Below are 26,380 nucleotides of genomic sequence, written 5' to 3' on the forward strand. Positions count from 1 at the left end.
GGGCGGAAGCGTCTGCAGCGGGGGGGGGGGGGCGGGGGCGGGGGTTGGGCTCGCGCAGGCGCGGTGCGGGCCGGGCCGGCGGAGCGTGGACTAAGATCTTTGGACGTGGGTCGGCGCCACGTACCGGGTGGAGGAACGCGGGCTGAGCAACACCACCTCTTACCGCCTCTAGCTCAGTGAGTGCCCGCCTGGCAGGAGGAACACGGAGCGGGGGAAGAGACGTGGAGGGGTGCGGATGGAGGGAGGTGGTAGAAAGGAAGGTGGAGATGAGGGTAGGATGGAGGTGAGGTGATGAGGGTGGAGGCGAGGAGGGATAGAGGAGAGGATGCAATGGACGACGTGGAGGAGGAGGAGAGGGGGTGGCGGGAAGGTTGGAGGGGGGTAGGGTGGTGGGAGGGATGGTTGTAGAAGGGGATGGAGGAGGTAGAGTGGAGGGAGGATAGATGGGGAGGTGGAGGAGGTAGAGTGGAGAGGGGAGGGTGGAGGACGTAGAGGAGAAAGCATGGAGGAAGAGGGGAAAGCGTGGAGGAGAGCAGTGGAGGAAGGATTGGAGGAGGGGAGGGGATAAATGGCAGGTTGCAGAAGAAGGGTGTGGGTAGAGAGGGGTGGGGGTGGTAAGCAGACTGGTTGGGGTGGAGGGAAGGGTAGTGGATTGGTGGGTATGAGGAGTGGGGGACTAGAGGGGGTGTGCTGGGTTTGAGGGTGGTGGTGGAGGCGAGGGGGAAAGAGGAGGGGAGGGGTACCAGGTTTTAGAGGAAGCGGGGCGGGTGGGGAAGGGAGAGGAAACGGATGAGAGAAGGGAGGGAAATGGGTGAGGGAGACGGGAAAAGAGTGAATTTGAGGAAAGAGGAAGGAGTCTGGCCGGGGGGGGGGGAGAGATAATTGGTGGCTGGAAAGAGGTGAGAGGCTGAATTGAGGAAAGAGAACGCACTAGTTGGAGGGAGAGAGGGTGGGAAGGTTTGTAGGAAACCAGTTGGGTGATCTATCAGGCAGAGGGACAGGTTTTGTTAGAGATTAAGAGGGGTGGAGTTGGTAGTCGTTGTGAGGGTGGTGCGTGCTTGGTTTTGGAGATTTCATCGTACTTGTATCTGATTGTTGTCTTTTGCAGGGAATTCCCAGGGTCAGATCCTGTCTCCTTTCCATGACATCCCACTTTGGGCTTCAGAGTCACAGGTAATAAATGGACATCTCTTGCCCCATCCATCCACATCCTTTGCTCAGCATCTCTGGGGAGGGTCCTGGACCAGAGGGCACAGTCTCAGAATAAAAGGACGTACCTTTAGAAAGGAGATGAGGAGGAATTTCTTCGGTCAGAGGTAGCGAAGCAGTGGAGTTCATTGCCCTTTCGGCCCTTCGAGTCGGCACAGGCAGCCATTCAATATGATCATGGCTGATCATCCAAAATCACTACCCCGTTCCTGCTTTTTCCCCACATCCCTTGATTCCTTTAGCCCTTAAAGCTAAATATAAATCTCTCTTGAAAACATCCAGTGAATTGGCCTCCACTGCCTTCTGTGGCAGAGAATTCCACAGATTCACAACTCTCTGGGTGAAGAAGTTTTTCCTCATCTCAGACCTAAATAGCCTACCCCTTATTCTTAAACATGGGGAACATTTTTTCCTGCATCTAGCCTGTCCAATCCTTTAGGAAGTTGATACGTTTCCACAAGAAATGTAGAAGGTCATTCAGCCTGTGCTGGGTCGCTGAGCAATCCCATTCCGTGCTTCATTCACCTTACACTTTTCTCCCTCGTGTGCCCATTAGCACCATCTGATTTTTTTCTTTCCCCACCAGACACTTACAGCAGCATAATCTAGCCCTGTAACAAACCTTCCATCGTGCCTCTGGGATGCGAGAAGAAACCTGAGCACGCGGGTAAACCCGTGCAGTCACTGAAAAAGTGGGGTAAACTCCACAGATGGGGGCTGGAGGCCAGAATTGAAACTCTATTTTGTTCCTGTCCCCGATTTGTTACATCCAGCTTGTATAAAGATTCGTAAACCGGACTGCAAAGGCTTGAGTGCTGAGGATTGAGTGCTGGAGTAGCTCAGCAGGTCAGGCAGCATCTCCGGAGAACGTTTAGATTAGTTTATAGTCGTGTTTGCCGAGGTACAGTGAAAAGCTTTTTTGTTGTGTGCCAACCAGTCAGCGGGTAAACAGTACCTGATTACAATTGTGCCATCCACAGTGTACAGATACATGATAAAGGAAATCACGTTTAGTGCAAGATAAAGTCCAATGAAAGATAGTTTGAAGGATAATAAGGCAGATAATAGGTCAGGACTACTTGGGATAGGAAAGATTTAGAGGGATATGGGCCAAAAGTGAGCATGTGAGACTAGTATAGATGGGGAATCTTGGTCGACAGGAACAAATTAGGTCGAAGGGTTTGTTTCCATAGATAGACATAAAATGCTGCAGTAACCCTGCAGGTGATAATAATAATAATAATAATAATAATATTAATAATACAATTTACTGTCATTGTAAATATATACAACAAAATTTCAGGCGCACTGCCCGAGCGGAATTCCAACGTATCAGATAAATAATAACGAATAACAAAACGGCAAGTCATAATGTGCAATATTTCACAGTGTAGTGCTGTGGCAGTGCAAAATATTGGCTCTGGGGGCTGTGTGTTCAGTTCAGAGTGGTGATGGCCTTGGGGTAGAAACTGTTTGTTAATCTTATGGTGTGTGATTTGATGGACCTGTAACGCTTTCCTTAGAGCAAAAGGGCAAACAAGTGATGTGCGGGTTGAGATGAGTCCTTTAGGATGAGTGATGCCTTCCGCAGGCAACGAGAGTTATCGATCTCTTCCAGGGCAGGCAGGTGTGTGTTGGTGAAATATATTTCTCAATGTTTCGATGATAAAGAAATAATCATCGACTACATTTATTTATTTATTTATCATCGAATACATTCCATGCTGCAGGCTTGCCTGTTATTAGATGATAAAGAATAAATAAATAAGTAGTTTGGGTGAATGTGCATGTGCAGGCTTTAAACAAGAAACATTGAGAAATATATTTTGGAAAATAATAATATGTCCTAATTTTGTCCAACTGACAGCTGACAATTATCCCATTCCTTAGCTTGCATCTGAGTATAATTTATTTCAAAATGCATTGATAGTTTACCATTATTTAAATGGTAAATGTAGCTTCAGAAGCGTTTTCATTTTGCATGTTAAAACCCACCTGAGAACCATGGGCGATTTTGCAATTTTACTGAGGGATTTTTCACTTTTAAAACTTCTCATATAACAAATGAATAAAGATAAAAAAGTCAATAATGCCTTACTTTTGATGAAATTCAGCGAGCAAACGCGATAATTCCCGATATTTTGGACCTTTAAATCTCCACGGCAAATGTCCGCTGTTCACTTCCGCTGGATTGGCACCTTCAGCTCCCTCTTGAATTTACCTTAGTTTCTATCTTTTTTTTGGGCTGTAAATTTAGGTAGCTGTGCCTCACGGTCACCCCGACTGGCACAATAAATTGCAGCTCAAAAACTGGCCGTTTTCGATGTTTTTAACGGGTGTGAAAGTGCGTGTTTTTCCCATTCACTAACATGTACCGGAAGTGTAGCATGTCCTCCACTTCAAATTTTCGGTCACTTGGGTGCGGATCTACGCTCCAGTGACCTTTCGTGAAATCACCCTATACCATACCAGGATGCCATGTGTCAGGACACTCTTTATGGAGCAACGGTAGAATGACAGCATCTCTGGAGAAATGGAATGGGCGACGTTTTGGGGCGAGACCCAAAATGTTTCCTTCCTGTTTGAGCCTATATGGCTGTTTTGCTTCAAGTGTTAGTGAATTAACACAGAGAAAAGTCCGGTTAAAGATTGTCTAAAGGTCTCCAATGTAGTGGGTAGTAGCTCAGGACTGCTCTCCCATCTTGTTGGCAGGATGGTTGGTAAGTGACGTTTTGGGTCTGGACCCTTCTTCAGCTTGAGTCGACAAGTGCTGTTATAATCTGCAACCCTTAAATATGGTTTCATTTTCAGACATTTTGCAATCGTGTTGCTTCCCAGCTAAAGGCGTTGCTTTGATAGTTCATTGCATGGTTACTTCATAGCTAATCTTAAAGATATAGTACCATTCATTTATTGCTGTGATTACTCTGACCTTTGGTACCTGTTTAAGTGTGTGTATGTGCCAGCAGGCAAAATGGTGGGTCTCTAATAAATTGTGTTTGCTAATACATAACTGTGAATTCCCCTGCAGAATGTGTTTAACATGGTTGTTGAAGTTCCTCGTTGGACCATTGCCAAGATGGAGGTAATTCTACATTTTTGTCCATTAATATGTCATTTGGTTTTTAAATAACTTGCCATTTGTTCTCATTTCAAGCTATTCTTTAACACTCTGAAGTTGTATTGAGTGTATTACAGGTCCGCCACTGATTTTCCGGCCCCCTTGGTTCCAGAGCTTTGCCATTTATTATCCGTCTTGCCGGGCCAACAGAGGGGGGCTGAGATACAGACCCGCAAAGTCGGCTGTGGAAGTCGGCGATGGGAACGGATCTGCCGGCTCTGGCCGGGCCGGAGTTCCAGAGCCCCGGCCACAGCTGGCAAAATCGAACCGCCGCACAGCGCTGAAGTTCGGATGAGGTCGACATCGGCCGCCTCACATGGCCTAGGCGCCACGTTTTCAGGGGAACTTCCCGGAAAGGTGGAGGGGGGGGGGGGGGTCCAGATTAAAGGAGGTGCCGAACCACCAGTAGCCGGAACATCGGTAGTGGACCTGTATTGACATAGGAACTGAAGACTAATGTAGCACATAAATAGACCCTTGGGCCCAACTCTTCAATGCAAACTAAGATATCCATCTATGCTAGTCCCATTTGCCTGCATTTGGACCCTATTCCATTAAGCCATTCCTATCTATTTAAATATCTATCCAAATATCTTGAACGTTGTAATTATACATGTCTCAACCACTTTTTCTGGCTCGTGCCATACAATCACCACCCTCTTTGTGAAGAAGCTGGCCCACAGGTTCTCAATAATATGTTCTCTACTCACCAGAAGCAGGTTTTAAATCAGCATCTGCTTTAGGTTTTTGCTTCTCCTCCCCTGGGCAAAAGATGGTGGACCTCATCTTATTCGAACCTCGTGATGTTATACAAATGATACACACACACAATGCTGGGGTAATTTAGCAAAGCATTACAATATCTAGGCCCAAGCCTTTAATGAAGTACAAAGTTTGTAGGAGGGAACTGCAGCTGCTGGTTTAAACCAAAGATAGACACAAAATGCTGGAGTATCTCAGCGAGACAGACAGCATCAACAAGACAGCGGGACAGACAGACAACAGAAAAGGAATGTATGAAGTTTTAGGTCGGGACCCTCGTTCAGACTGAGTACAAATTGTCTAGACGTAGTCCACTGAGACAATGTACACGAGTCGCTCAGCATTGGCGGCATTTTCAAATTCCAAATTTCTATGTGCAACTGACCATAAAAGCTAGTTGATGGGTAAATGTAAAAAGGAACTGCAGATGCTGGTATCGACTGAAGATAGACACAAAATGATGGAGTAACTCAGCGGATCAGGCAGCATCTCCGGAGAAAAATGGACAGGTGACATTTCGGGATGGGACCCTTGTTCAGACTGATTGTAGCTGGGGGGGAGAGCGGGAGCTGGAATTGAGGGGGGAAAAACAGCAAATTGCTGGATACTTGCATGCCTTAAAATGGTGTCCAGGTTCTGATGGTTGAAGTTGTCTTTCACCGCCTTCTGTTTGATAAGTTCATACGTGATAGAAGCAGAATTAGGCCATTCGGCTCATCAAGTCTGCTCCTCCATTCAATCATGGCTGATCTAGCTTCCCTTCTCAACCCCACTCTCCTGCCTTCTCCTCATAACCTGTGACATCCATACCAGTCAAGAATCTATGTATCTCTGATGTAGATGAAGTTTAGCTTTTCCTCAACGTCATTTTCCCCCACTTGGCTTCATAATCTAAGTTGATTTCTTGACTTGACATCTGGGATTAATAGATTACACAGAAATGCTCTTCACATATTACAGCAGGGAGGTTGTAGAAACATAGAAACATAGAAATTAGGTGCAGGAGTAGGCCATTCGGCCCTTCGAGCCTGCACCGCCATTTAATATGATCATGGCTGATCATCCAACTCAGTATCCCGTACCTGCCTTCTCTCCATACCCTCTGATCCCCTTGGCCACAAGGGCCACATCTAACTCCCTCTTAAATATAGCCAATGAACTGGCCTCAACTACCCTCTGTGGCAGAGAGTTCCAGAGATTCAACTCTCTGTGTGAAAAAATTTCTCCTCATCTCGGTTTTAAAGGATTTCCCCCTTATCCTTAAGCTGTGACCCCTTGTCCTGGACTCCCCCAACATCGGGAACATTCTTCCTGCATCTAGCCTGTCCAACCCCTTAAGAATTTTGTAAGTTTCTATAAGATCCCCTCTCAATCTCCTAAATTCCAGAGAGTACAAACCAAGTCTATCCAGTCTTTCTTCATAAGACAGTCCTGACATCCCAGGAATCAGTCTGGTGAACCTTCTCTGCACTCCCTCTATGGCAATAATGTCCTTCCTCAGATTTGGAGACCAAAACTGCACGCAATACTCCAGGTGTGGTCTCACCAAGACCCTATACAACTGCAGTAGAACCTCCCTGCTCCTATACTCAAATCCTCTTGCTATGAAAGCCAACATGCCATTCGCTTTCTTTACTGCCTGCTGCACCTGCATGCCTACCTTCAATGACTGGTGTACCATGACACCCAGGTCTCGCTGCATCTCCCCCTTTCCCAATCGGCCACCGTTTAGATAATAATCTGCTTTCCCGTTTTTGCCACCAAAATGGATAACCTCACATTTATCCACATTAAACTGCATCTGCCAAACATTTGCCCACTCACCCAGCCTATCCAAGTCACCTTGCAGTCTCCTAGCATCCTCCTCACACCTAACACTGCCCCCCAGCTTAGTGTCATCCGCAAACTTGGAGATATTGCCTTCAATTCCCTCATCCAGATCATTAATATATATTGTAAATAGCTGGGGTCCCAGTACTGAGCCTTGCGGTACCCCACTAGTCACTGCCTGCCATTGTGAAAAGGACCCGTTTACTCCTACTCTTTGCTTCCTGTTTGCCAGCCAGTTCTCTATCCACATCAATACTGAACCCCCAATGCCATGTGCTTTAAGTTTGTATACTAATCTCTTATGTGGGACCTTGTCGAAAGCCTTCTGGAAGTCCAGATACACCACATCCACTGGTTCTCCCCTATCCACGCTACTAGTTACATCCTCGAAAAATTCTATAAGATTCGTCAGACATGATTTACCTTTCGTAAATCCATGCTGGATACTTGTGGTTTAGGAGAGGGGAGGATCTGTTGGTCTATGATTAGTTTCGGAGAAAACTAATGGGACGTGTAGGAAGGAACTGCAGTTGCTGGTTTAAACCGAAGATAGACACAAAAAGCTGGAGTAACTCAGCGGGGCAGATAGCATCTCTGGAGAGAAGGAATGGGTGACGTTTCGGGTCGAGACCCTCCTTCAGACTGAAAGTCACAGGAAAGGGAAACAAGAGATATAGACGATGATGTAGAGAGATAAAGAACAATGAATGAAAGATATGCAAAAAAGTAAGGACGATAAAGGAAACAGGCCTTTGTTAGCTGTTGGGTGTAAACGAGAAGCTGGTGCGATTCGGGTGGTGGAGCGATGGAGAAGGAAGGAATGCAGGGGTTACTTGAAGGTAGAGAAAACAATATTCATACCTCTAAGCTGCCCAAGCGAAATACGAGGTGCTGTTCCTCCAATTAGCGTTTAGCCTCACTCTGATAACGGAGGAGACCCAGGACAGAAAGGTCAGCGTTGGAATGATAGGGGAATTAAAGTGTCTAGCAACCAGGAGATCAGGTAGGTCTAGGCGGACTGAGCAAAAGTGTTTAGCGAAACGATTGTCCAGTCTATGTTTGGCCTCACCGCTGTATAAGACTCCACATCTTGAGCAACGAATACAGTAGACGAGGTTAGAGGATTTGCAAGTGAACTTCAGCCTCAGGCTGGAATGTCCAGGCAGTCAGCCAACAGCGAACAACCGTGATTGCTGGTGTTTGCTATTGTTTCTGATTGTAAAGTCACTTGCCAAAGGCAAGCCAACCAATCCCCAACTAACTGCTTGCCAATGAAGCTGAACCCTGGCCAAACAGTCGGCACGGTGGCGCAACGGTCTGCCTTACAGTGCCAGAGACCCGGGTTCAATCCTGACTACGGGTACTGTCTGTACAGAGTTTGTATGTTCACCCCGTGGCCCGCTTGGTTTTTCCCGGGGTCCTCCGTTCCCTCCCACACTCCAAAGACGTACAGGTCTGTAAGTTAATTGGCTTTGCTAAGGATTGTAAATCGTCCCTCGTGTAGGGGGGATTGCTGATGGGCGGGCCGAAGTACCGGTTTCCACCGCTGTACCTCTAATCTAAATAAACTAAAGTGTGATATCCTGACCCTTGCATTGGTGGGTGGCTCAATTACTAGTGAAACTGGATCCTTGCCAGACCAGAGAGTCCTGCCTGGGGTGGGAGAGTCTAGTGGGAAAGTCCAGGACCAGAGGAATAAAAGGGTGTGCCTTTAGAAGGGAGGAGAGGAAGAATTTATTTATGTGTATGATGGAACTGCAGATGCTGGTAAAAAACCGGCACAAAAAACTGGAGTAACTCAGCGGGCCAGGCAGCATATCTGGAGACTAAAGAAGGGTCTCGACACAAAACGTCACTCATTCCTTCTCTCTAGAGATGCTGCCTGCCCCCCTGAGTTACTCCAGCCTTTTGTGCCTATCTTCGGTTTAAACCAACAAATCAGCAGTTCCTTCCTACACGTGTGAGTGTGTGAAGATATATACATGCGTGTGTTTACACACACACACACACACACACACACACAGCAAAGACAAAAATATTGTCTTTTTTTAATCTATTTATGTTTCCAGAGATGCTGTCTGACCCGCTGAGTTACTCCAGCACTTTGTGTCCTTTTGTGTATTAGTCAGCATCTGCACTCCGTGGTTTCTCCATATAGAGTGCATGGCATTGAGATGGAACAGGTAGGTTTAAAGCAGATTTACAAGGTATTTTTTGTTTGTTGCCATGGCAAGCTGCGATGCAAGGTGAATACGATAGAATGCTCTCCGTGGTGAATTGGTGACCGTCTCTGGGGACGTGCTGGATTTCCCTCGTCTCTAGTGCCTGCTGTTAACCGGCACGTCAGCTGCCATTGCTGTCGTCGGACAACGGACAATGTTTCTTCACCAAACTTCTGTTTTCAGATTGCAACAATGGAACCCTTGAATCCCATTAAGCAAGACATTAAAAAGGGGAACCTGCGATTTGTGGCAAATATTTTCCCTTATAAGGGATATATTTGGAATTACGGTGCTCTGCCGCAGGTGAGTGCGATTCAATTGTTCTTGCACATGCAAATAGCTACATTTGACTTGATTCAGATGAGTCAGCTCTTCACTTTGATGTAGGTACTGCAATGGTTTAGTCATACAGCGTGGAAAACATGCCCTTCAGCCCTACTTGCCCACGCCGAACCACATGCCCTACCCATCTATACTATGTTCCACCTGCCTGTATTTGGCCCATATCCCTCGAAACCTGTCCTATCCTTATATCTGTTCAAATGTTTTAGAAACATAGAAAAATAGGTGCAGGAGTTAATTGGCTTGGTATGAATGTGAAATTGTCCCTAGTGTGTGTGTGGATTGTGTTAGTGTGCGGGGATAGCTGGTCGGCGTGGACTTGGTGGGCCGAAGGGCCTGTTTTTGTGCTGTATCTAAACTAAATGTGAAAATTCCACCCAGACAGCACCCGGGGTCAGGATCATATAACCATATAACCATATAACAATTACAGCACGGAAACAGGCCATCTCTGCCCTACAAGTCCGTGCCGAACATCGAACCCGGGTCTCTGGCTATTTGAGACGGCAGCCGAAAGGGGTGGGAAGATATTGCTATCTTAAAAATGTATAACATCCATGTAAATACTGATACGATTGTGCCCGTGTTACATTCTCGTTTATTGGTGATATCCTATTACCACTTGAAATGCATTTCCTCTCTTCCGTTAAAGTTCCTATTATTAGAGGTTTTGATTTTTAGATAGGAACTCTGAGGCAAAGTGCTAAGTTGGGGAAAGACTGATTGCAATAGTATTAGGCCAGAGCTGGTGCGGGTTGCTTGGCGGCCACTGTTATTGGATCAGTCTTCATCTGACGTGGGAGCCATTTAAAGGCCAGTAGGTTAGAAGTCAGGCCCAGCACCTTCGTGTGAGGGACAAGGGGAGAAGTAATAGCTTTTTAGTTTATCTCCATGTTGAGATGCAGCGCAGCAACAGGCCCATCGGCCCACCGAGTCTGTCGACCAGAGACCCCCCCCCCCCTACACTGGCACTATCCTACACACACTAGGAACAATTTAGAATTTTACCAAGCCAATTAGCCTACAAACATATATACGTCTTTGGAGTGTGGGAGGAAAACCAGAGCTCCCGGAGAAAACCCATGCAGTCACGGAGAGAACGTGCAAACTCCGCACAGTCAGCACCCGTAGTCAGGCTTGAATCTGGGTCACGTTCCAAAGACGTGCAGGCTTGCAGTTTAATTGGCTTCTATAAAATGTGCCCCGTGTGTGGGATAGAACTAGTGTATGGTGATCGTAGTCAGGGTGGACTCGGTGGGCCGAAGGGTATGTTTTCACACCATATCTTTAAAACTAAAAACTAAAACTAAAACTAATTTATGTGTCTTGGTTTGAGTTGAGTTTATTGTCAAGTGTGCCAAGGTACAGTGAACCTTTGTTGCATGTTATCCAGTCAGTGAAAAGACAACACATGATTACATTCGACCCATCCATAGTGTACAGAGATACGTGATAACGGGAATAACACGAATAACGTTTAGCGCAAGACAAAGCCGGTAAAGTCCGATCAAAGATAGTCTGAGGGTCTCCAATGAGGTGGATAGTAGTTCAGGACCGCACTCTAGTTGTGGTCCATCCAGTCCATCATCGGCTCTGACCTTCCTTCCATCGAGGGGATTTATCGCAGTCGCTGCCTCAAAAAGGCTGGCAGTATCATCAAAGACCCACAACATCCTGGCCACACACTCATCTCCCTGCTACCTTCAGGTAGAAGGTACAGGAGCCTGAGACTGCAACAACCGGGTTCAGGAATAGCTACTTCCCCACAGCCATCAGGCTATTAAACCTGGCTCGGACAAAACTGATTATTAATAACCAATTATCTGTTATTTGCACTTTATTATCATTTTATTTATTCATGTGTGTATATATTTATATTATAGTATATGGACACACTGATCTGTTTTGTAGTAAATGCCTACTATGTTCTGTGTGCTGAAGCAAAGCAAGAATTTCATTGGCCTATCAAGGACACATGACAATAAACTCAGTTGAACTTGAACTTGGTGAATACTGTAGACTGAATAGTGAAACCAGTTCTTTCCGTGTAATTCCTGCTTTGCTTTTCTCTCTCTCCAGACTTGGGAAGACCCCAAGCACACCGATGAATTGACTGGATATGCTGGAGACAATGATCCTATTGATGTCTGTGAAATCGGAACCAAAGTATGGCAGCTTTCAGCTGGTGTTTAGAAAATGTCTTCTGTTAAAATGTGCTTGAAGGAAGATAGACACAAGATGCTGGAGGAACTCAGTGGGACAGGCAGCATTTCTGGAGAGAAGAAGGGTCACCCATTCCTTCCCTCCAGAAATGTTGCCTATCCCGCTGAGTTACTCCACCATTTTGAGTCTACCTTCTGTTAAAATATGTGTGAAGGGACAGTTACCTGTGAAGTCTTTTTCCACTATTCGTTTCAGTCATTTGAAGGTTGTCACTTGCAACTTACTGTTCCAAGTGTAGCCCTGACTATCCTCGAACATTACAGTTTAGTTTAGAGATACAGTGTCGACACAACACCTTCGGCCCACCGGGTTCGCTTCTTAACCAACCTGATCGCCCGGTTGCTCAGCACTTCAACACCCCCTCCCATTCCCAATCTGAGCTTTCTGTCTTGGGCCTCCGCCATTGCCAGAGTCAGGCCCAGCGCAAATTGGAGGAACAGCACCTCATATTTTGCTTGGGTAGTTTACCCCAACATTGACCTCTAATTTCAGATAGCCCTTGCTTTCTCCCTCCATCCCCTCCCACCTTCCCAGTTCTCCCACCAGTCCTACTGTCTCCGCCTACTTCCTTTCTTTTTCCCGTCTGAAGAAGGGTCTCCACCGGAAACGTCACCTATTCCTTCGCTCCATAGATGCTGCCTCACCCGCTGAGTTTCTCCAGCATATTTTGTCTACCTTCGATTTTCCCAGCATCTGCAGTTCTTTCTTAAACGCACCACAGCCTGGGATGCGAGTGCAGGCGCCAGGATAAATAAAGTGAGTGTGAAGGTTTGGCAAATCAGACATTCCACAAGATGTCTTCCTCCAGCAAAGTCTGACTGTTCAGAGGAATGGGAGAAATAGATCGGGTAACCGCTTTAGTCTTTTGCCCAGTAGGGGAATCGAGAGCCATAGGTCATACGTTTAAGGTGAGTTGAGGGGATGGGAGGGAGATATTGCCCATCATTTTAAACACCTTTATGGGCCTCTCCCGCTTAGGCGATTTGTTTTTAGGCGACTGCCAGCAGCAAAGACAATGGAATTCACCAAAGTGGCAACAACCTACGTTAACCTGGCAACAATCTACAACAGCACCTATGACTGTTGTCTGTTTGTTTGTCTTTTTGCACAAAGTCCGCGAGCATTGCCACTTTTCATTTCACTGCACATCTCGTATGTGTATGTGACGAATAAACTTGACTTGACAACCTATGACAGCCCAAATTGTTGGCACTGTCGCCGAAAAATTTTCACCCTGTTGACATTTTTTTCGGCAGTCGCCCAAAAAAATAGCCTAAGTGGGACAGGCCCATTACTAATAAAGAATTTGTCAATCTCTGCTTTAAAAATACCCAATGACTTGGTCTCCACAGCCATCTGTGGAAATGAATTCCACAGAATCACCACTCTTTGGCTCAAAGAAAAATTCATCCTCATCCCCTATCTAAAAGAATGTCCTTTTATTCCGAGGCTGTGCCCTCTGGTCCTGGGCTCTCCCACGAGTGGAAACATCCCCTCCACATCCACTCCATCCCAGCCTCTCTTTTGAGATTTGCTTGTCTTGACAGTGAAAGGTCGGCGCCTGGACACAGCCTGGGACGATTTAATGCTTTTGGTTTTGTTCCATTTGTTTGTTCTCAGGTGTGCACAAGAGGTGAGGTGATCCAGGTTAAAGTTCTAGGGACTCTGGCTTTGATTGATGAAGGTGAAACCGACTGGAAAATTATTGCCATTGATATCAAAGATCCTGAGGCAGATCAATTTAATAGTAAGTTCACGCGGGCTTTTACCTGCCTAACTCATGCACTCCTGGTGGGCGAGGTGGTAGAGTTGCTGCCTCACAGCGCCAGAGACCCGGGTTCTTTACCATCTCTGCCAAGGAAGGCAGTGGAGCCCAATTCACTGGGTGTATTCAAGAGAGAGTTAGATTTAGCTCTTGGGGCTAACGAAATCAAGGGATATGGGGAGAAAGCAGGATCGTGGTACAGATTCTGGATGATCAGCCATGGCCATATTGAATGGGGTTGCTGGCTCAAAGGGCCGAATGGCCTACTCCTGCAGCTACTTTTCTGTTCGATCCTGACCTCGGCTGCTGTCTGTATGTCCGTTCTCCCTGTGACTGCGTGGGTTTTCTCCGGGTGCTCTGGTTTCCTCCCACACCCCAAAAGACATGCAGGTTTGCAGGTTAATTGGCTTCGGTAAAATGGTAAATTACCCCTAGTGTGTGTAGGAGGATAGTGTTAGTGTGCGGGGGTGATTGCCAGACTCGGTGGGCCGAAGGACCTGTTTCCACGCTGTAACTCCAAAGTCCCAGAGCCAGCACATCCTTCCTCAGATATGGCGCCCATAATTGCTCGCAATACTCCAAATACGGCCTTATCAGCGCCTTATAGAGCCTCAGCATTACATCCCTGTTTTTGTATTCCACTCCTCTTGAAATAATTGCTAGCATTGAGTTTGCTTTCTTTCCTACCAATTCCACTTGCAAGTTGGCTTTTTGGGAATCCTGCACCAGCACTCCCAAGTCCCTTTGCACCTCCGATTTCTGGATTCTCATCCCATTTATAAAATAGTCTTCGTCACGGTTGGTCACAGTGATGGGGATCATTGGTTATCTTTTCAGGAGACGTTAAATCTTTTATTTTAAACTTTGATGATGGTGCCACCCCGGAGAAAGATCCAAATGACCGCACTTTTTGATTTCTCGCAACCAGATATCGATGATGTGGAAAGGTTGAAACCGGGATATCTTACCGCCTCCGTTGACTGGTTCAAACGATACAAGTTGCCTGATGGTAAACCTGAAAACCAGTTTGCGTTCGACGGCGAATTCAAGGACAAGGTATTGTGGCTTCTGGTTCTCTACGCTGTTTTAAGGTAGTGCAGATTCTTCGTGTCCTCGGACTCGATTTCCAATCCATGCCCATCCTTCTACTCTCCTCGCATATATATGAGGGGCTGGCGCGGTGGCGCAGCAGTAGAGTTGTTGTCTTACAGCCCATGCAGTGCCGGAGACCCGGGTTCGATCCTGACTATGGGTGCTTGCCTGTATGGAGTTTGTACGTTCTCCCCGTGACCACGTGGGTTTTCACCGAGAGTTTCGGTTTCCACCCACACTCCAAAGACGTTCAGGTTTGCAGGTTAATTGGCTTGGTGTATGTGTAAAAAATTGTCCCTAGTGTGTGTAGGATAGTGTTAATGTGTGGGGATTGCTGGTCGGCGAGGACTCGGTGTGCCGAAGGGCCTGTTTCCACGCTGTATCTCCAAATGGAACATATCCTGATCCATTTTACTTCTCTCTCATCGTGACACAGTGGCGCAGCGGTAGAGTTGCTGCCTCACAGCGCCATAGACCCGGGTTCGATCCTGACTACGGGTGCTCTCTGTACGGAGTTTATACATTCTCCCTGTGGGTTTTCTCCGGATGCTCCGGTTTCCTTCCACGTTCCAAAAACGTGCAGGTTTGTAGGTTAATTGACTTCTGTAAGGATTGTAAATTATCCCTAATGTGTCGAATAGTGTTAGTGTACGGGGATCGCAGTTGGCACGGACTCAGTGCACTGAGGGGCCTGTTTCCATGCTCTAAACTAAACTAAAGTTATACATGATTGATTACAATCAAGCCATCCGCAGTGTACAGATACTGGATGAAGGGAATATCGTTTAGTACATAAAGTCCAGCAGAGTCCGATAAAAGATAGACCGAGGGTCTTCAATGAGGTAGATAGTAGCTCAGGACCGACCGTTCTCTAGGATGGTTCAGTTGCCTGAAAACAACTGGGAAGAAACTCCCTGAATCTGGAGGTGTGTGTGTTCACACTTCTGTACCTTTTGCCTGAAAGGAGAGGGGAGAAGAGGGAGTGAGCAGGGTGAGACTTGGGGAAGTCCAGAACAAGGGGTCACAGTTTAAGGATAAGGGGGAAATCTTTTAGGACCGAGATGAGGAAAACATTTTTCACACAGAGAGTGGTGAATCTCTGGAATTCTTTGCCACAGAAGGTAGTTGAGGCCAGTTCATTGGCTATATTTAAGAGGGAGTTAGATGTGGCCCTTGTGGCTAAAGGGATCAGGGGGTATGGAGAGACGTAGGTACGGGATACTGAGTTGGATGATCAGCCATGATCATATTGAATGGCGGTGCAGGCTCGAAGGGCCGAATGGCCTACTCCTGCACCTATTTTCTATGTTTCTAACATATGACAGCCCCGCCATCCCGGTAATTAACCTTGTGAACCCATGCTACACTCCCTCAAATTCCCGCAACAATCCCCCACTCTGTACGTACCCTCGTGAGCAGTCTGCTCGACAAGTGGCCTGCGGGTTGATTGCCATTGGAATTGCTCGTTGAGCAGGTGCGTTGAAGTTTATTAACACAGTTAATGAAATCGTTTAAGAAACAGTTAGACAGGTACATTGATAGGACACGTTTGGAGGGATAGGGACCAAACGCAGGCAGGTGGGACTAATGTAGCTGGGACATGTGTGGACAAGTTGGGCCAAAGGACCTGTTTCCATGCTTTATCACTCTGACTCTAACACACAATGTCTTTGCTTTCAGGACTTTGCCATGAAGGTGATCAAAAGCACACATGCTTTTTGGAAAGCTCTGATAATGAAACAAGCCCCAACTGAAGGAATCAACTGGTAAGTGTTACAATGACTGATGAAATGGAGATAACACCGGCTAATCTAAAGGGAATATTACACTTTGTTGTCATGAATGACCTTAACGTGACCTGTTGTTAATTGTTGTTTGGACAACTTGTGTGGGGACAGATTGAAGAGTGTGCACTGGCTGTGAAAGGGTTGAATCTTTTGTGTTGGAAATGGGTATTCTGTGTTTGCCATCAACATCTGTCAAGAGTGTCGCAGCGTTAGAGTCGCTGCCTCACAGCGCCAGACACCCGGGTTTGATCCTGACTACGCGTGCTGTCTGTACGGAGTTTATACATTCTCCCTGTGACCAAGTGGGTTTTCTCCGGATGCTCCGGTTTCCTCCCACATTCCAAAAACGTGCAGGTTTGTAGGTTAATTGACTTCTGCAGGAATTGTAAATTCTCCCTAGTGTGTCGAATAGTGTTAGTGTGCGGGGATGGCAGTGTGGCACTGTCTCGGTGCACGGAAGGGCCTGTTTCCCTGCTCTAAACTAAACTAAAATAATACATGATTGATTACAATGTACAGATACTGGATGAAGGGAATAACGTTTAGTACATTAAAGTCCAGTAGAGTCCGATAAAAGATAGACCGAGAGTCTTCAATGAGGTAGATAGTAGCTCAGAACCGATCGCTCTCTAGTGGGTGCGAGGATGGTTCAGTTGCCTGATAACAACTGGGAAGAAACTGTCCCTGAATCTGGAGGTGTGCATTTTCACACTTCTGTACCTTTTGCCTGAGAGGCGAGGGGAGAAGAGGGAGTGACGAGGGTGAGACTTGTCGTTGGTTATGCTGGTGGCCTTGCCGAGGCAGCGTGAAGTGTTGTTTTTGACCCCACTGTGATATGCCAAACTGCTCTAGACTTTGGCCTGTTTACCAAACATTCATTTCTTTTCACAGTACAAACACCACTGTGTCTGGCAGCCCGTCCCTGTGCTCTGAACCTGATGCTGCAACTATTTTGAATAAAGTGAGTACACTGATCAAAAGGATACCCATTTCAACAGCAATAGTTTGCTGTTTGGTCTCGGATGCGAGCTGGTGATGTGTGCCTTGTAAATGCTACTTTGTGGTTTCTGGAAGCAAAGATCTAGAATGCTGGTTGATACCAACGATAGACATAATGTGGTGGAGTAACACTGCAGGCCAGGCAGCGTCTCAGGAGAAAAAGGATGGGTGACGTTTCAGTCGGGACCCTTCTTCAGACTTGAGGGTCCTTGTGATGTAATTAAAGTGAAGGGGAAGATGTGATGTATATTTAATATAAATGCCAGTACCCCTTGAGGCCAAAAGCAGAAGCTGGCAAATGTGCCTGTGCCTCGTGACTGAGGTCACGTGGCCTTCTAGAAGTTTTGGTTGGTTGTTCAGATTAAATCTTTCTTACAAGATGGCGGACGTGTATTTATTGTGCTAGTCACAACAGGGCCTTAAGAAAAAAACGAATGAAAAGAATGGCTGGACTTAAGCCACCGGATCCACTCTCCATGCAAGGGAAATTGGTACATATACATCACAGTCCTGACCCGAATCATCGCCCATCCCTTTTTCCGGAAACTTTGTCCGGCCCCACTGAGTTACTCCAGCACTTTGTGTCTATGTGTGGTATCTAGTGTATGTTAGTTGTGTCATACATTTGAAATACCTTCATCTACCTAGAGCATAACAGGAGACAGACAATTGTCTGACATTTGGACACGTTCACAAAATATAGGAGTAGAATTCGGCCATTCGGCCCATCATGTCTACTCTGCCATTCAATCATGGCTGATTTCTGCCTCATAATCCTGCCTTCTCCCTATAACCCTTGACACCCGTTCTAATCAAGAATTTATCTATCTCTGCCTTAAAAATATCCACTGACTTGGCTGATGTCTCTGTATGGAACGAGCTGCCGGAGGAGATAGTTGAGGCAGAAACTATAACAACATTTAAAAGATGTTTGGACAGGGACATGGATAGGAAAGGTTTAGAGGGAAATGTAATGGAAATGTCCTGAAGACATTTCTGTTTTATCGTGAGGAGGTGCAGGATGTCCTACGATGTATGAAGGGAGATAAATCTCCCAAGCATATCGGGTATCGGGTATCAGATTTATGTACAAAATCATGAGAGGAATAGATTAGGTAGACTATTATAGAATAGGTCGAGCCTCTTGCCCAGTGAAGGGGAATCAAGAACCCGAGGACATGGGGGGGGGGGGGGAGATTTAATAGGAATCTGGAGGGTAACTTTTTCACACAACAGGTGGTGGATATGTGGAGCAAGCAGCTGAAGGAGGTAGTTGTGGCTGGGACTGTTGCAACGTTTAAGAAGCATTTAGACAGGTAGACACAAAAAGCTGGATTAACTCAGCGGGCCAGGCAACATCTCTGGAGAGAAGGAATGGGTGACGGAATCTGATGAAAGGGTCCTGACTCAAAACGTCACCCATCCTTTTCCTCCAGAGATGCTGCCTGACCCGCTGAGTTCCTCCAGCCGTTTGGGCCTAACTGTGGGAGTAATTCTGATGGCTAGTTCTTTCAAAGACCAAGCTCCTTCTTCTTCTTGCGTATGGCGCGCACAGCCTAAAGTTGTAGGACATGCCGGGTTGATTGCATTCGTCGAAACAGGGCGGACCAGGTGAAGGTTGCAGCCAAGCTCCTGTTACTGCTTTTGTTCCATTTGATGTTACAGTTAAAATTAAAACATTTCTAAACTTTTGTCTATTTTTGTGCAGTTGCCAGAATTTGGAATGGGCGACTCAACGGCAGCCAATCGTGAGTGGTTTCTGGACTCTCTCGTTGTTCCGTTAGTCAGTGGCACCTCCCCAACACTTTTACTGAACTCTTTTATAATACTCGATTATAACTAAGAGATGGGATCATCTGGATTATGTACCCTTTCCACAGTTCTCCCGTGGCAAATTCATTGTGCGATCTAATTGCATTGGACAATAAAGACCAAATGTCCATGCCAGGTATAGCTCACTTGGCAGGTCAAGAATAGGCTGGGTCACTGTGACAGCACAGTGGCACAGAGGTACAGTTGCTGCTTTACGGGGCCAGAGACCCAGGTTCGATCCTCTACGAAGTTTACACCTGCGACATGCGTGGGTTTTCTCCGGGTGCTCCGGTTTCCTCCCACACTCCAGAGAGGCACGGGTTTGTAGATGAATTGGCTTTGGTAAAATTGATTGTCCCTCGTGTGTGTGTGTGTGTGTGTAGGATAATGTCAGTGTGCGGGGATTGCAGGTCGGCGTGGACTCGGTTAGCCAAAGGGCCTGTTTCCGTGCTGTGCCTGCAAACTAAACTAACAACAATGGATTTACATCACTTCAAAAGTCACAGCGTTGTCTGTGGCAAGCGAAGCTGTTAAAAATTCAGTTCTAGTGCAATTGAAACGTGCTACCATATCCACGGTCGATAAATTACTGTTAAAGTCTGTTCAGAACATAGTATTTTTGGTTAATTTCCAGTATTTTGCCCTTGTATTTTCTGCAATATTCCCCATGTCTGCAAGATGTCTTTTCATTGTGTTAGTACAGCACCTGTTAATTGTTGTTAGACCTCGTCGGAAATAAAAAGTAACGGAAATTCCCCTACTCTGGGCAAGAGAATGTGCGTATACTCGATCTATTTCTCTCATGATTTTTACATGATCACCCCTCATCCTCATGAGTTCCAAGGAAGAGTCCCGGCCTACTCAACCTCTCCCTGTAGCTCAGGCCCAATACATGCCCCTCGTGAACCAAAGCGCCTACAATACATTAAACATGGTTTTGGTGGATTGATCCCAGTATTGTAGTTGTCATAAGGTCGTATGTGATGGGAGCAACATCATGGCCCATCTATTCTGCCATTCAATCATGGCTGATCTCTCTCCCTCCTGACCCCATTCTCCTGCCTTCTCCCCACAACCCCAGACACCCGTACTAATCAAGAATCTATCTATCTCTGCCTTAAAAATATCCACTGACTTGGCATCCACAGCCTTTTGTGGCAATGAATTCCAGATTCACCACCCTCTGACTAAAGAAATTCCTCCTCATCTTCCTATAGGAATGCTGAGGCTATGACCTCTAGTGCTAGACACTAGTGTAAACATCCTCTCCACATCCACTCTATCCAAACCTTTCACTATTCGGTACATTTCAATGAGGTTTGCCCCTTATCCTTCTAAAGACTAGCGATCCCCTCACATCGACACTATCCTGCACACACTGGGGATAATTTTACATTCATACCAAGCCACTTAGCCTACAAACCTAGTCAAGTGGTCAAACTGACTTGCGGCCGACCACTAAGTTATGGGGATGTCCACTGTGGACTTTCTCCAAGGCAGACCCAGCCTGAAGCCCCATCCCCTGCACTACCTGGACAGACCTTGCTAAGTCTTCCTCAGCGTGGTTTCGTAACGCGTTTTTGACACGAGGCGCTACATTTGCACGTGCGTTTATTTGCCGTTTGTGTTTCTCCCTGCAGTGGACCAGTGGTGGTTCGACAAGAAGAATTGAGCGAGGTACTTGGTCTTGGCTGTTGTCGTCCAAATCCCTGCTGCTTCTCGATTCAAAGAAAGGGATAAGCGAAGACTACTACTTAATGTACATCTGCGAAGAGTAGAATATACTTTGGATAATTATAAAGTGTGGCGCCCAATAAATAAATGTTCACTCTTGCTCGGTTTGTTCAATTTGATATTAATCAAGGTCCATGGTGGATTATGGTCAAGCTGTTACATTTACTCTCAAGTACGAGCCTGCTAATCTCTTGGCAGAGCTCAGTAAAATGTCTATTTTGGGAACCTTCTGTTGTTGATTAAGGGCCTGCCCCTTGCAGATTTCAAATGCGATTATACTGGTTTGTGAGTGCTGACAATCCAGCTAGCTGACACACCGGTTTATTTTGGCTGTTTATTTTGGCTTTTTTTAAAAACAGAGGTTCTGGTGTGCTCCTGCAGCACTGCACCCCTGGGTATTAGACAATTGCAACTAACGGTAACCTGTCAGCAGCTGCACACAAATCCTCAAATTAATAGCCTGCGACAAACTGACGTGTAAGTTCCTGCGCTACTGTAGAACCCGCTAAATAGCCCACCACACGGAACGTGTGCTTGCTGCGAGCCGGATAAAATCTCGTGGTGGGCTGGATGTGGCCTGCGGGCCATAGTTTGGAGATCCCCGAGCTAATCTATGGTTTAACATTGACTGTGGGGCGGCACGGTGGCTCAGTGGTAGTGTTGCTGCCTTATAGGGTTGAATACCTCGTTTCGATCCCGACTACGGTAGCTGTCTTATGGAGTTTGTATGTTCTCCCCGTGACGTCTGGTTTCCACCCATGTCCCAAAGACATACAGGTTTGTAGGTAATTTGGCTTGGGTAAAAATGGTAAATTGTCCCTAGTGTGTAGGGTAGTGAGTGTACGGGGCAAAAATTGCTTGCTAGTCGGTGCAGACTTGGTGGGCCAAAGGGCCTGTCGCCATGCTGTACCTGTAAAACTAAAAATCACGGTTAAGAGGCTCTTTCCAAGGTGGAACTGACATGAAAAGGGGTCCTGACCCAAAACGCCACCTATCTCTCTTCGCCAGAGATGCTTCCTGACCTATGCTACTGCAGCACTGTGTTTTATTTTGTAACCTATAAAGATACATTTAGAACACCTCAAATACTTGGAGATGAGCATGTTCCTCATACACCCAGTGTGTGGAAATACCAGCATCTGCAAATTCCAGTCAATCATTATCACTTTCCGATCAACCACCCACCAAGACACAAATATTGACACTGCACTAACTTCCTGCTTCTTTCACCATCTGGCCTTCTGAAGGTCATGAGGATTAGAGTATAAGAGTCAGGATGCAGCTCTATAATTTAGACACGGCGTGGACACAGGCCCTTCGGCTCACCGAGTCGACACCGACCAGCGATCACCCCCGGTAAGCACGCACTATCCACACGAGGGACAATTATAATTTTTAACCAAAGCCAATTAACCTACAAACCTGCACGTCTTAGGAGTGTGGGAGGAAACCGGAGCACCCACAGAAAATCCACGCGGTCACAGGGAGATCTTACAAACTCCGTGCAGACAGCACTCGTAGTCAGGATTGAACCTGTGTCTCTGGTGCTGTTAGACAGCAACTCTGCCGATGCCCCACTGTGCCACCCTAAAGCTCTATAGGACTTTGGTTGGGCTGCATTTAGAAGATTGTGTGCTGTTCTCGTCACCCCATTACAATATCAGAGTGTGGTGGCTTTGGAGAGGGTGCAGAGGAAGTTTACCAGAACACTGCCTGGATTAGAGTGTTTCAGTTACAGGGAGTGGTTGGATAGACATGGATTATTTGGTCTGGATCATCAGAAGTTGATCGAGGAGACTCGATAGAAATATACAAAATTATGAGGGGCATAAATAGGGTAGTCAGAACCATATTCCCACGTGAGGGCATAAGGTGGGAGGGGGAAAGTTTTCAAGGAGATGTGCGGGGCAAGTTTATTTACTCCCCCCCCCCCCCCCCCCCACACAGACAAGGGGTGGTAGTGGTGTAGATATGATAGTGGCTTCTAGATAGATGCATACAGGTGCAGGAAATCGAGGGGTAGGGAACCAGTACAGGCAGATAAGATCAGTTTAACATGGCATCATGTTCTGCACAAACATGCCCCAAAGGGTCGAGTCCTGAGCTGTACCCTTCTATGTTCCATGACCAACTCAACGATGGCCTGGATAGAGTGCATGTGGAGACAATGTTTCTACTTGTGGGAGTCTCGGAACAGAAGCTTAATCACAGAATTAAAGGGCGTACGTAACTCTAGAAAGGAGACAAGGAGGAATTGTTTTAATATCAATGGATATTTTTAAGGCGGAGATGGACAGATTTTTGATTAGTACAGATGTCAGGGGTTATGGGGAGAAAGTAGGAGCATGGGGTTGAGAGGGATAGATTAGCCATGATTGAATGGCGGAGTAGACCTGATGAGCTGAATGGCCTAATTCTGCTCCTAGATGGCCTTGCCATTGCTGCCCTGAAACATGACAGCATCACTAGATATATGACATTAATGTGACTCATTTATATGATTGTATGATCTCCTGCCTCCAATGAAGCAGAATACAATAAAACATCAGCAGCAACAAATGTTCACAAGGATTTACTGCAGTTGAAGATTACAAGAAATAAATACCGAGAAATGTGATGGTTTTGATGGTCTTGAACATGTGCGGCGTTTAGTGATGGACTTTGTGCCAGTCGTAGCCAGGCGTTGACGAGACTCTGCAGACCCGTGGACTGCCAGCTCTCATTTCCAAACCCTGCTGGTTGAGCTGGTCCCAGATCTTCTGCGTTTCCCCAAATAACTCCGATCCCTGTTGGCAGTGGAGGAAACGGGCATGTCCTAAACCAGCGACCACTTCAGCAATGCTTCATTTTATGTAGAGAAGTTTGAGTTAAGTTGAGCTTCAAGTCAATTTCTCGACAAGTTATTTCCAAGTCAATACTTCTGTAGATGCAGTGAAATGCTATGAACGGGAAGCTTATGGAAGGTGTAGGTGCAGTGAAATGTTATGAACGGGAGATACAAAGGGTCTTCTCATTAAGTTGGGCTGAAGGATGGTTTCCTCAGAGCTGGAAGCTTATGGAAGGTGCACATCTCTAGATGCAGTGAAATGCTCTGAACAGTAGATACAAAGGATCTTTCCCTTGTTGGGTTTGAATGGTTTCCTCACAGCTGAAAGCTTGTGGAGGGTGGATGTGGCATTTGTATCTCAGTTAACGGACGCCATCGTGTCTATGCACAGGGCCAGACTCGCATGTGGTTCAGCAGGTACAGTCCAGCTGGCAGCGCTCTTGCCCGAGTTAATAGATTTTGAAGTGTGGCTTACCGGGAGAGAACGGAAGCTAAATTCCTTGGCCGGCACTCCAGTGCGGCACTGAGACCCGGCAGCACGGTCAAAGGGGCCACCCGTGTAATGATGGTTCTACCGAGGCCCTTCAGCTCTTTTGAAATGACATTAATGAAACTGTGGCGTAATTCTGAAGGAAAAAGCAAAATCTTGACCGAAGCACACTGATGCCGATCTTCAAACCTGAATTACAGTCACTTCATTAAATAAATAATCGTCTCCAAAGACGGGCGGAACAGTCAGCAGAGGCAAATCTTCTCATGATTGATACTTGGTGGTTGTGACGATGAACTCGATGGTCCCTCAGTTGAGGTGAAGAGCCTGCCTCATCAGTTCGTAGGTGGTAAAGGCCACAGCCTGCGAGGGGATACAGCGGATGTAATTGAGAGTGAGGCCTCGGTACAGGCCCCTCCGTAAGCCATGTTGATCGTAGACATATCTCAGAGTCTTGGACATTGTCCTGATGAAGGAGAAAGATAGAACAAGAAACCATCATCATCATTTACACATCATTATTTTCCTTCCGAATTAACTGAATAATGACAACATCATTGATTAAAAGAGGGTGGGGGCTTGGAACGCATTGCCAGGGGTGGTAGTGGTCGAGGCAGATACCGTAGTGGTGTTTAAGAAGCTTTTAGATGGATGCATAGAAGTGCATGGGATCGAGGGTTAGGGATCAGGTACAGGCAGATGAGATCAGTTTAACTTGGCTTCAAGTTCAGAACAAACTTATCCCAAAGGGCCCGATCCTGTGCTGTACCGTTCTATGTTTGATGACCATCAGGGGCAGCACAGCGATGCAGAAGTGGAATTGCTGCCTTACAGCGCCAGAGATCCAGGTTCGATCCTGACTACGGGTGCTGCCTGTATGGAGTTTGTACGTTCTCCCCATGACCTGTACGAGTTTTCCCCGGGTGCTCTGGTTTCTTCCCACACTCCAAAGATGTACAGGTATATGGGTTAATTGACTTTGGTAAAATTGTAAATTGTCCCTAGTGTGCAGGATAGTGTTAGTGTACAGAGATCGCTGGTCGGCGTGCCAAATGGCCTGTTTCTGCGTTGTAACTCTACACTAAACTGATGGTTATAGAAATCAAGGACTGCAGATGCTAGAAATGTTGTCGACATGCAGAATGTCAGGCAACATCTGTGGAAAGAGAACCAGTTAATGTTTCAGGTTTAAAGATCAATTGCCAGAACTTGGAAAGGGAGAATTCAAACTGTAGAGATGGTAGTGGAGGGATGTGTAGGAAAATGAAATGGGAGGAAACTGGAAAAACCCACGCAAGCCACAGGGAGAATGTACAAACTCCATACAGTCAGCACCCGTAGTCAGGATTGGACCCGGATCTCTGCAGCTGAAAGGCAGCAACTCTACCACTGTTCCACCGGGCCACCCAATCATTCTGTGGGATTTTTTTAGTTTAGTTTAGAGAAACAGGGCGGAAACAGGCCCTATTGGCCCACCAGGTCCGCGACAACCAGCTATCACCGCACATTAACACTATCCTATTCCCTCTACGGACAATTTTTACATTTACCAAACCAATTAACCTACATACCTGTAAGTCTTTGGACATCAGGAGTGTGGGAGGAAACCGAAAATCTCGAAGAAAACCCACGCAGTTCACGGAGAGAATGTACAAGCTCCGTACAGACAGCACCCGTAGTCAGGATTGAACCCGGGTCTCCAGCGCTGCATTCGCTGTAAGGCAGCAACTCTACCGCTGTGCTACCGTGCTGCCCTTGGGGGTTTCTAGGGTTGCAGCATGAACATAAGGTCACTGAAGTTGGAATAGTCCCTACTGTTAGATATCCAACTATCAGGGGATCACAAAACTGGGGTCCACTGACTGTGGACTTGGCAAAGTAATACCAGAGGCTCTGCTCTCATCCAAAACAGCACTCTGGCATGCAATTATTACCTTGCAGCTGATAGCTAGCACACAATGACCTGCAGTGTCAGCCAAGCCAAAATGGGCAGGTTTGGCATACAGAACTACTGCACCACAGATGTAGCGGCCAGCAACAAGGTCAAAGGATGACATGTGATCAGTGATGCAGCAGGAGGAGCCGCTGCCTCACAATGCCAGAGACCCAGGATCGATCCTGACCGCGTGAGTTGTACGCTTGGAGTTTGCGCGTTCTCCCTGTGA

At 46.6% G+C, this 26,380-nt stretch overlaps 2 protein-coding genes across 4 annotated transcripts in view; one reads left to right on the forward strand and one right to left on the reverse strand.

Moving 5' to 3' along the window:
- The first annotated feature begins 39 nt into the window (after positions 1–39).
- LOC129704279 (inorganic pyrophosphatase-like) lies at positions 40–20,997 on the forward strand. The gene is made up of 11 exons (XM_055647289.1): positions 40–176; positions 1,109–1,173; positions 4,241–4,294; positions 9,328–9,447; positions 11,566–11,652; positions 13,330–13,456; positions 14,403–14,530; positions 16,247–16,332; positions 17,245–17,314; positions 19,061–19,100; positions 20,805–20,997. Exons 3-11 carry the CDS (start codon positions 4,253–4,255, stop codon positions 20,834–20,836), a joined length of 732 nt encoding a protein of 243 aa, XP_055503264.1. The 5' UTR covers positions 40–176; positions 1,109–1,173; positions 4,241–4,252; the 3' UTR covers positions 20,837–20,997.
- Positions 20,998–23,454: 2,457 nt separating this feature from the next.
- slc25a16 (solute carrier family 25 member 16) overlaps positions 23,455–26,380 on the reverse strand; it is a 40,706-nt gene continuing 37,780 nt past the window's right edge. For all 3 annotated transcript variants that reach the window (XM_055647284.1, XM_055647283.1, XM_055647285.1), the window contains exon 10: positions 23,455–24,681. In XM_055647284.1, coding sequence (XP_055503259.1) covers positions 24,525–24,681 — 157 coding nt within the window. In that variant the 3' untranslated portion in view covers positions 23,455–24,524. The remainder of the gene's footprint in view (positions 24,682–26,380) is intronic.

Source organism: Leucoraja erinacea, chromosome 15 (assembly GCF_028641065.1).
Source record: "Leucoraja erinacea ecotype New England chromosome 15, Leri_hhj_1, whole genome shotgun sequence".
Taxonomy (NCBI): domain Eukaryota; kingdom Metazoa; phylum Chordata; class Chondrichthyes; order Rajiformes; family Rajidae; genus Leucoraja; species Leucoraja erinaceus.

What these genes read in the sequence shown, in the direction of transcription:
- LOC129704279 (XM_055647289.1), top strand. Translation starts at nt 4,253, where the DNA reads ATGGTTGTTGAAGTTCCTCGTTGGACCATTGCCAAGATGGAG. An exon ending in ACGGCGAATTCAAGGACAAG is followed by an intron (nt 14,531 to 16,246) that starts GTATTGTGGCTT and finishes CTTTGCTTTCAG; the next exon opens with GACTTTGCCATGAAGGTGAT. An exon ending in CTGCAACTATTTTGAATAAA is followed by an intron (nt 17,315 to 19,060) that starts GTGAGTACACTG and finishes ATTTTTGTGCAG; the next exon opens with TTGCCAGAATTTGGAATGGG.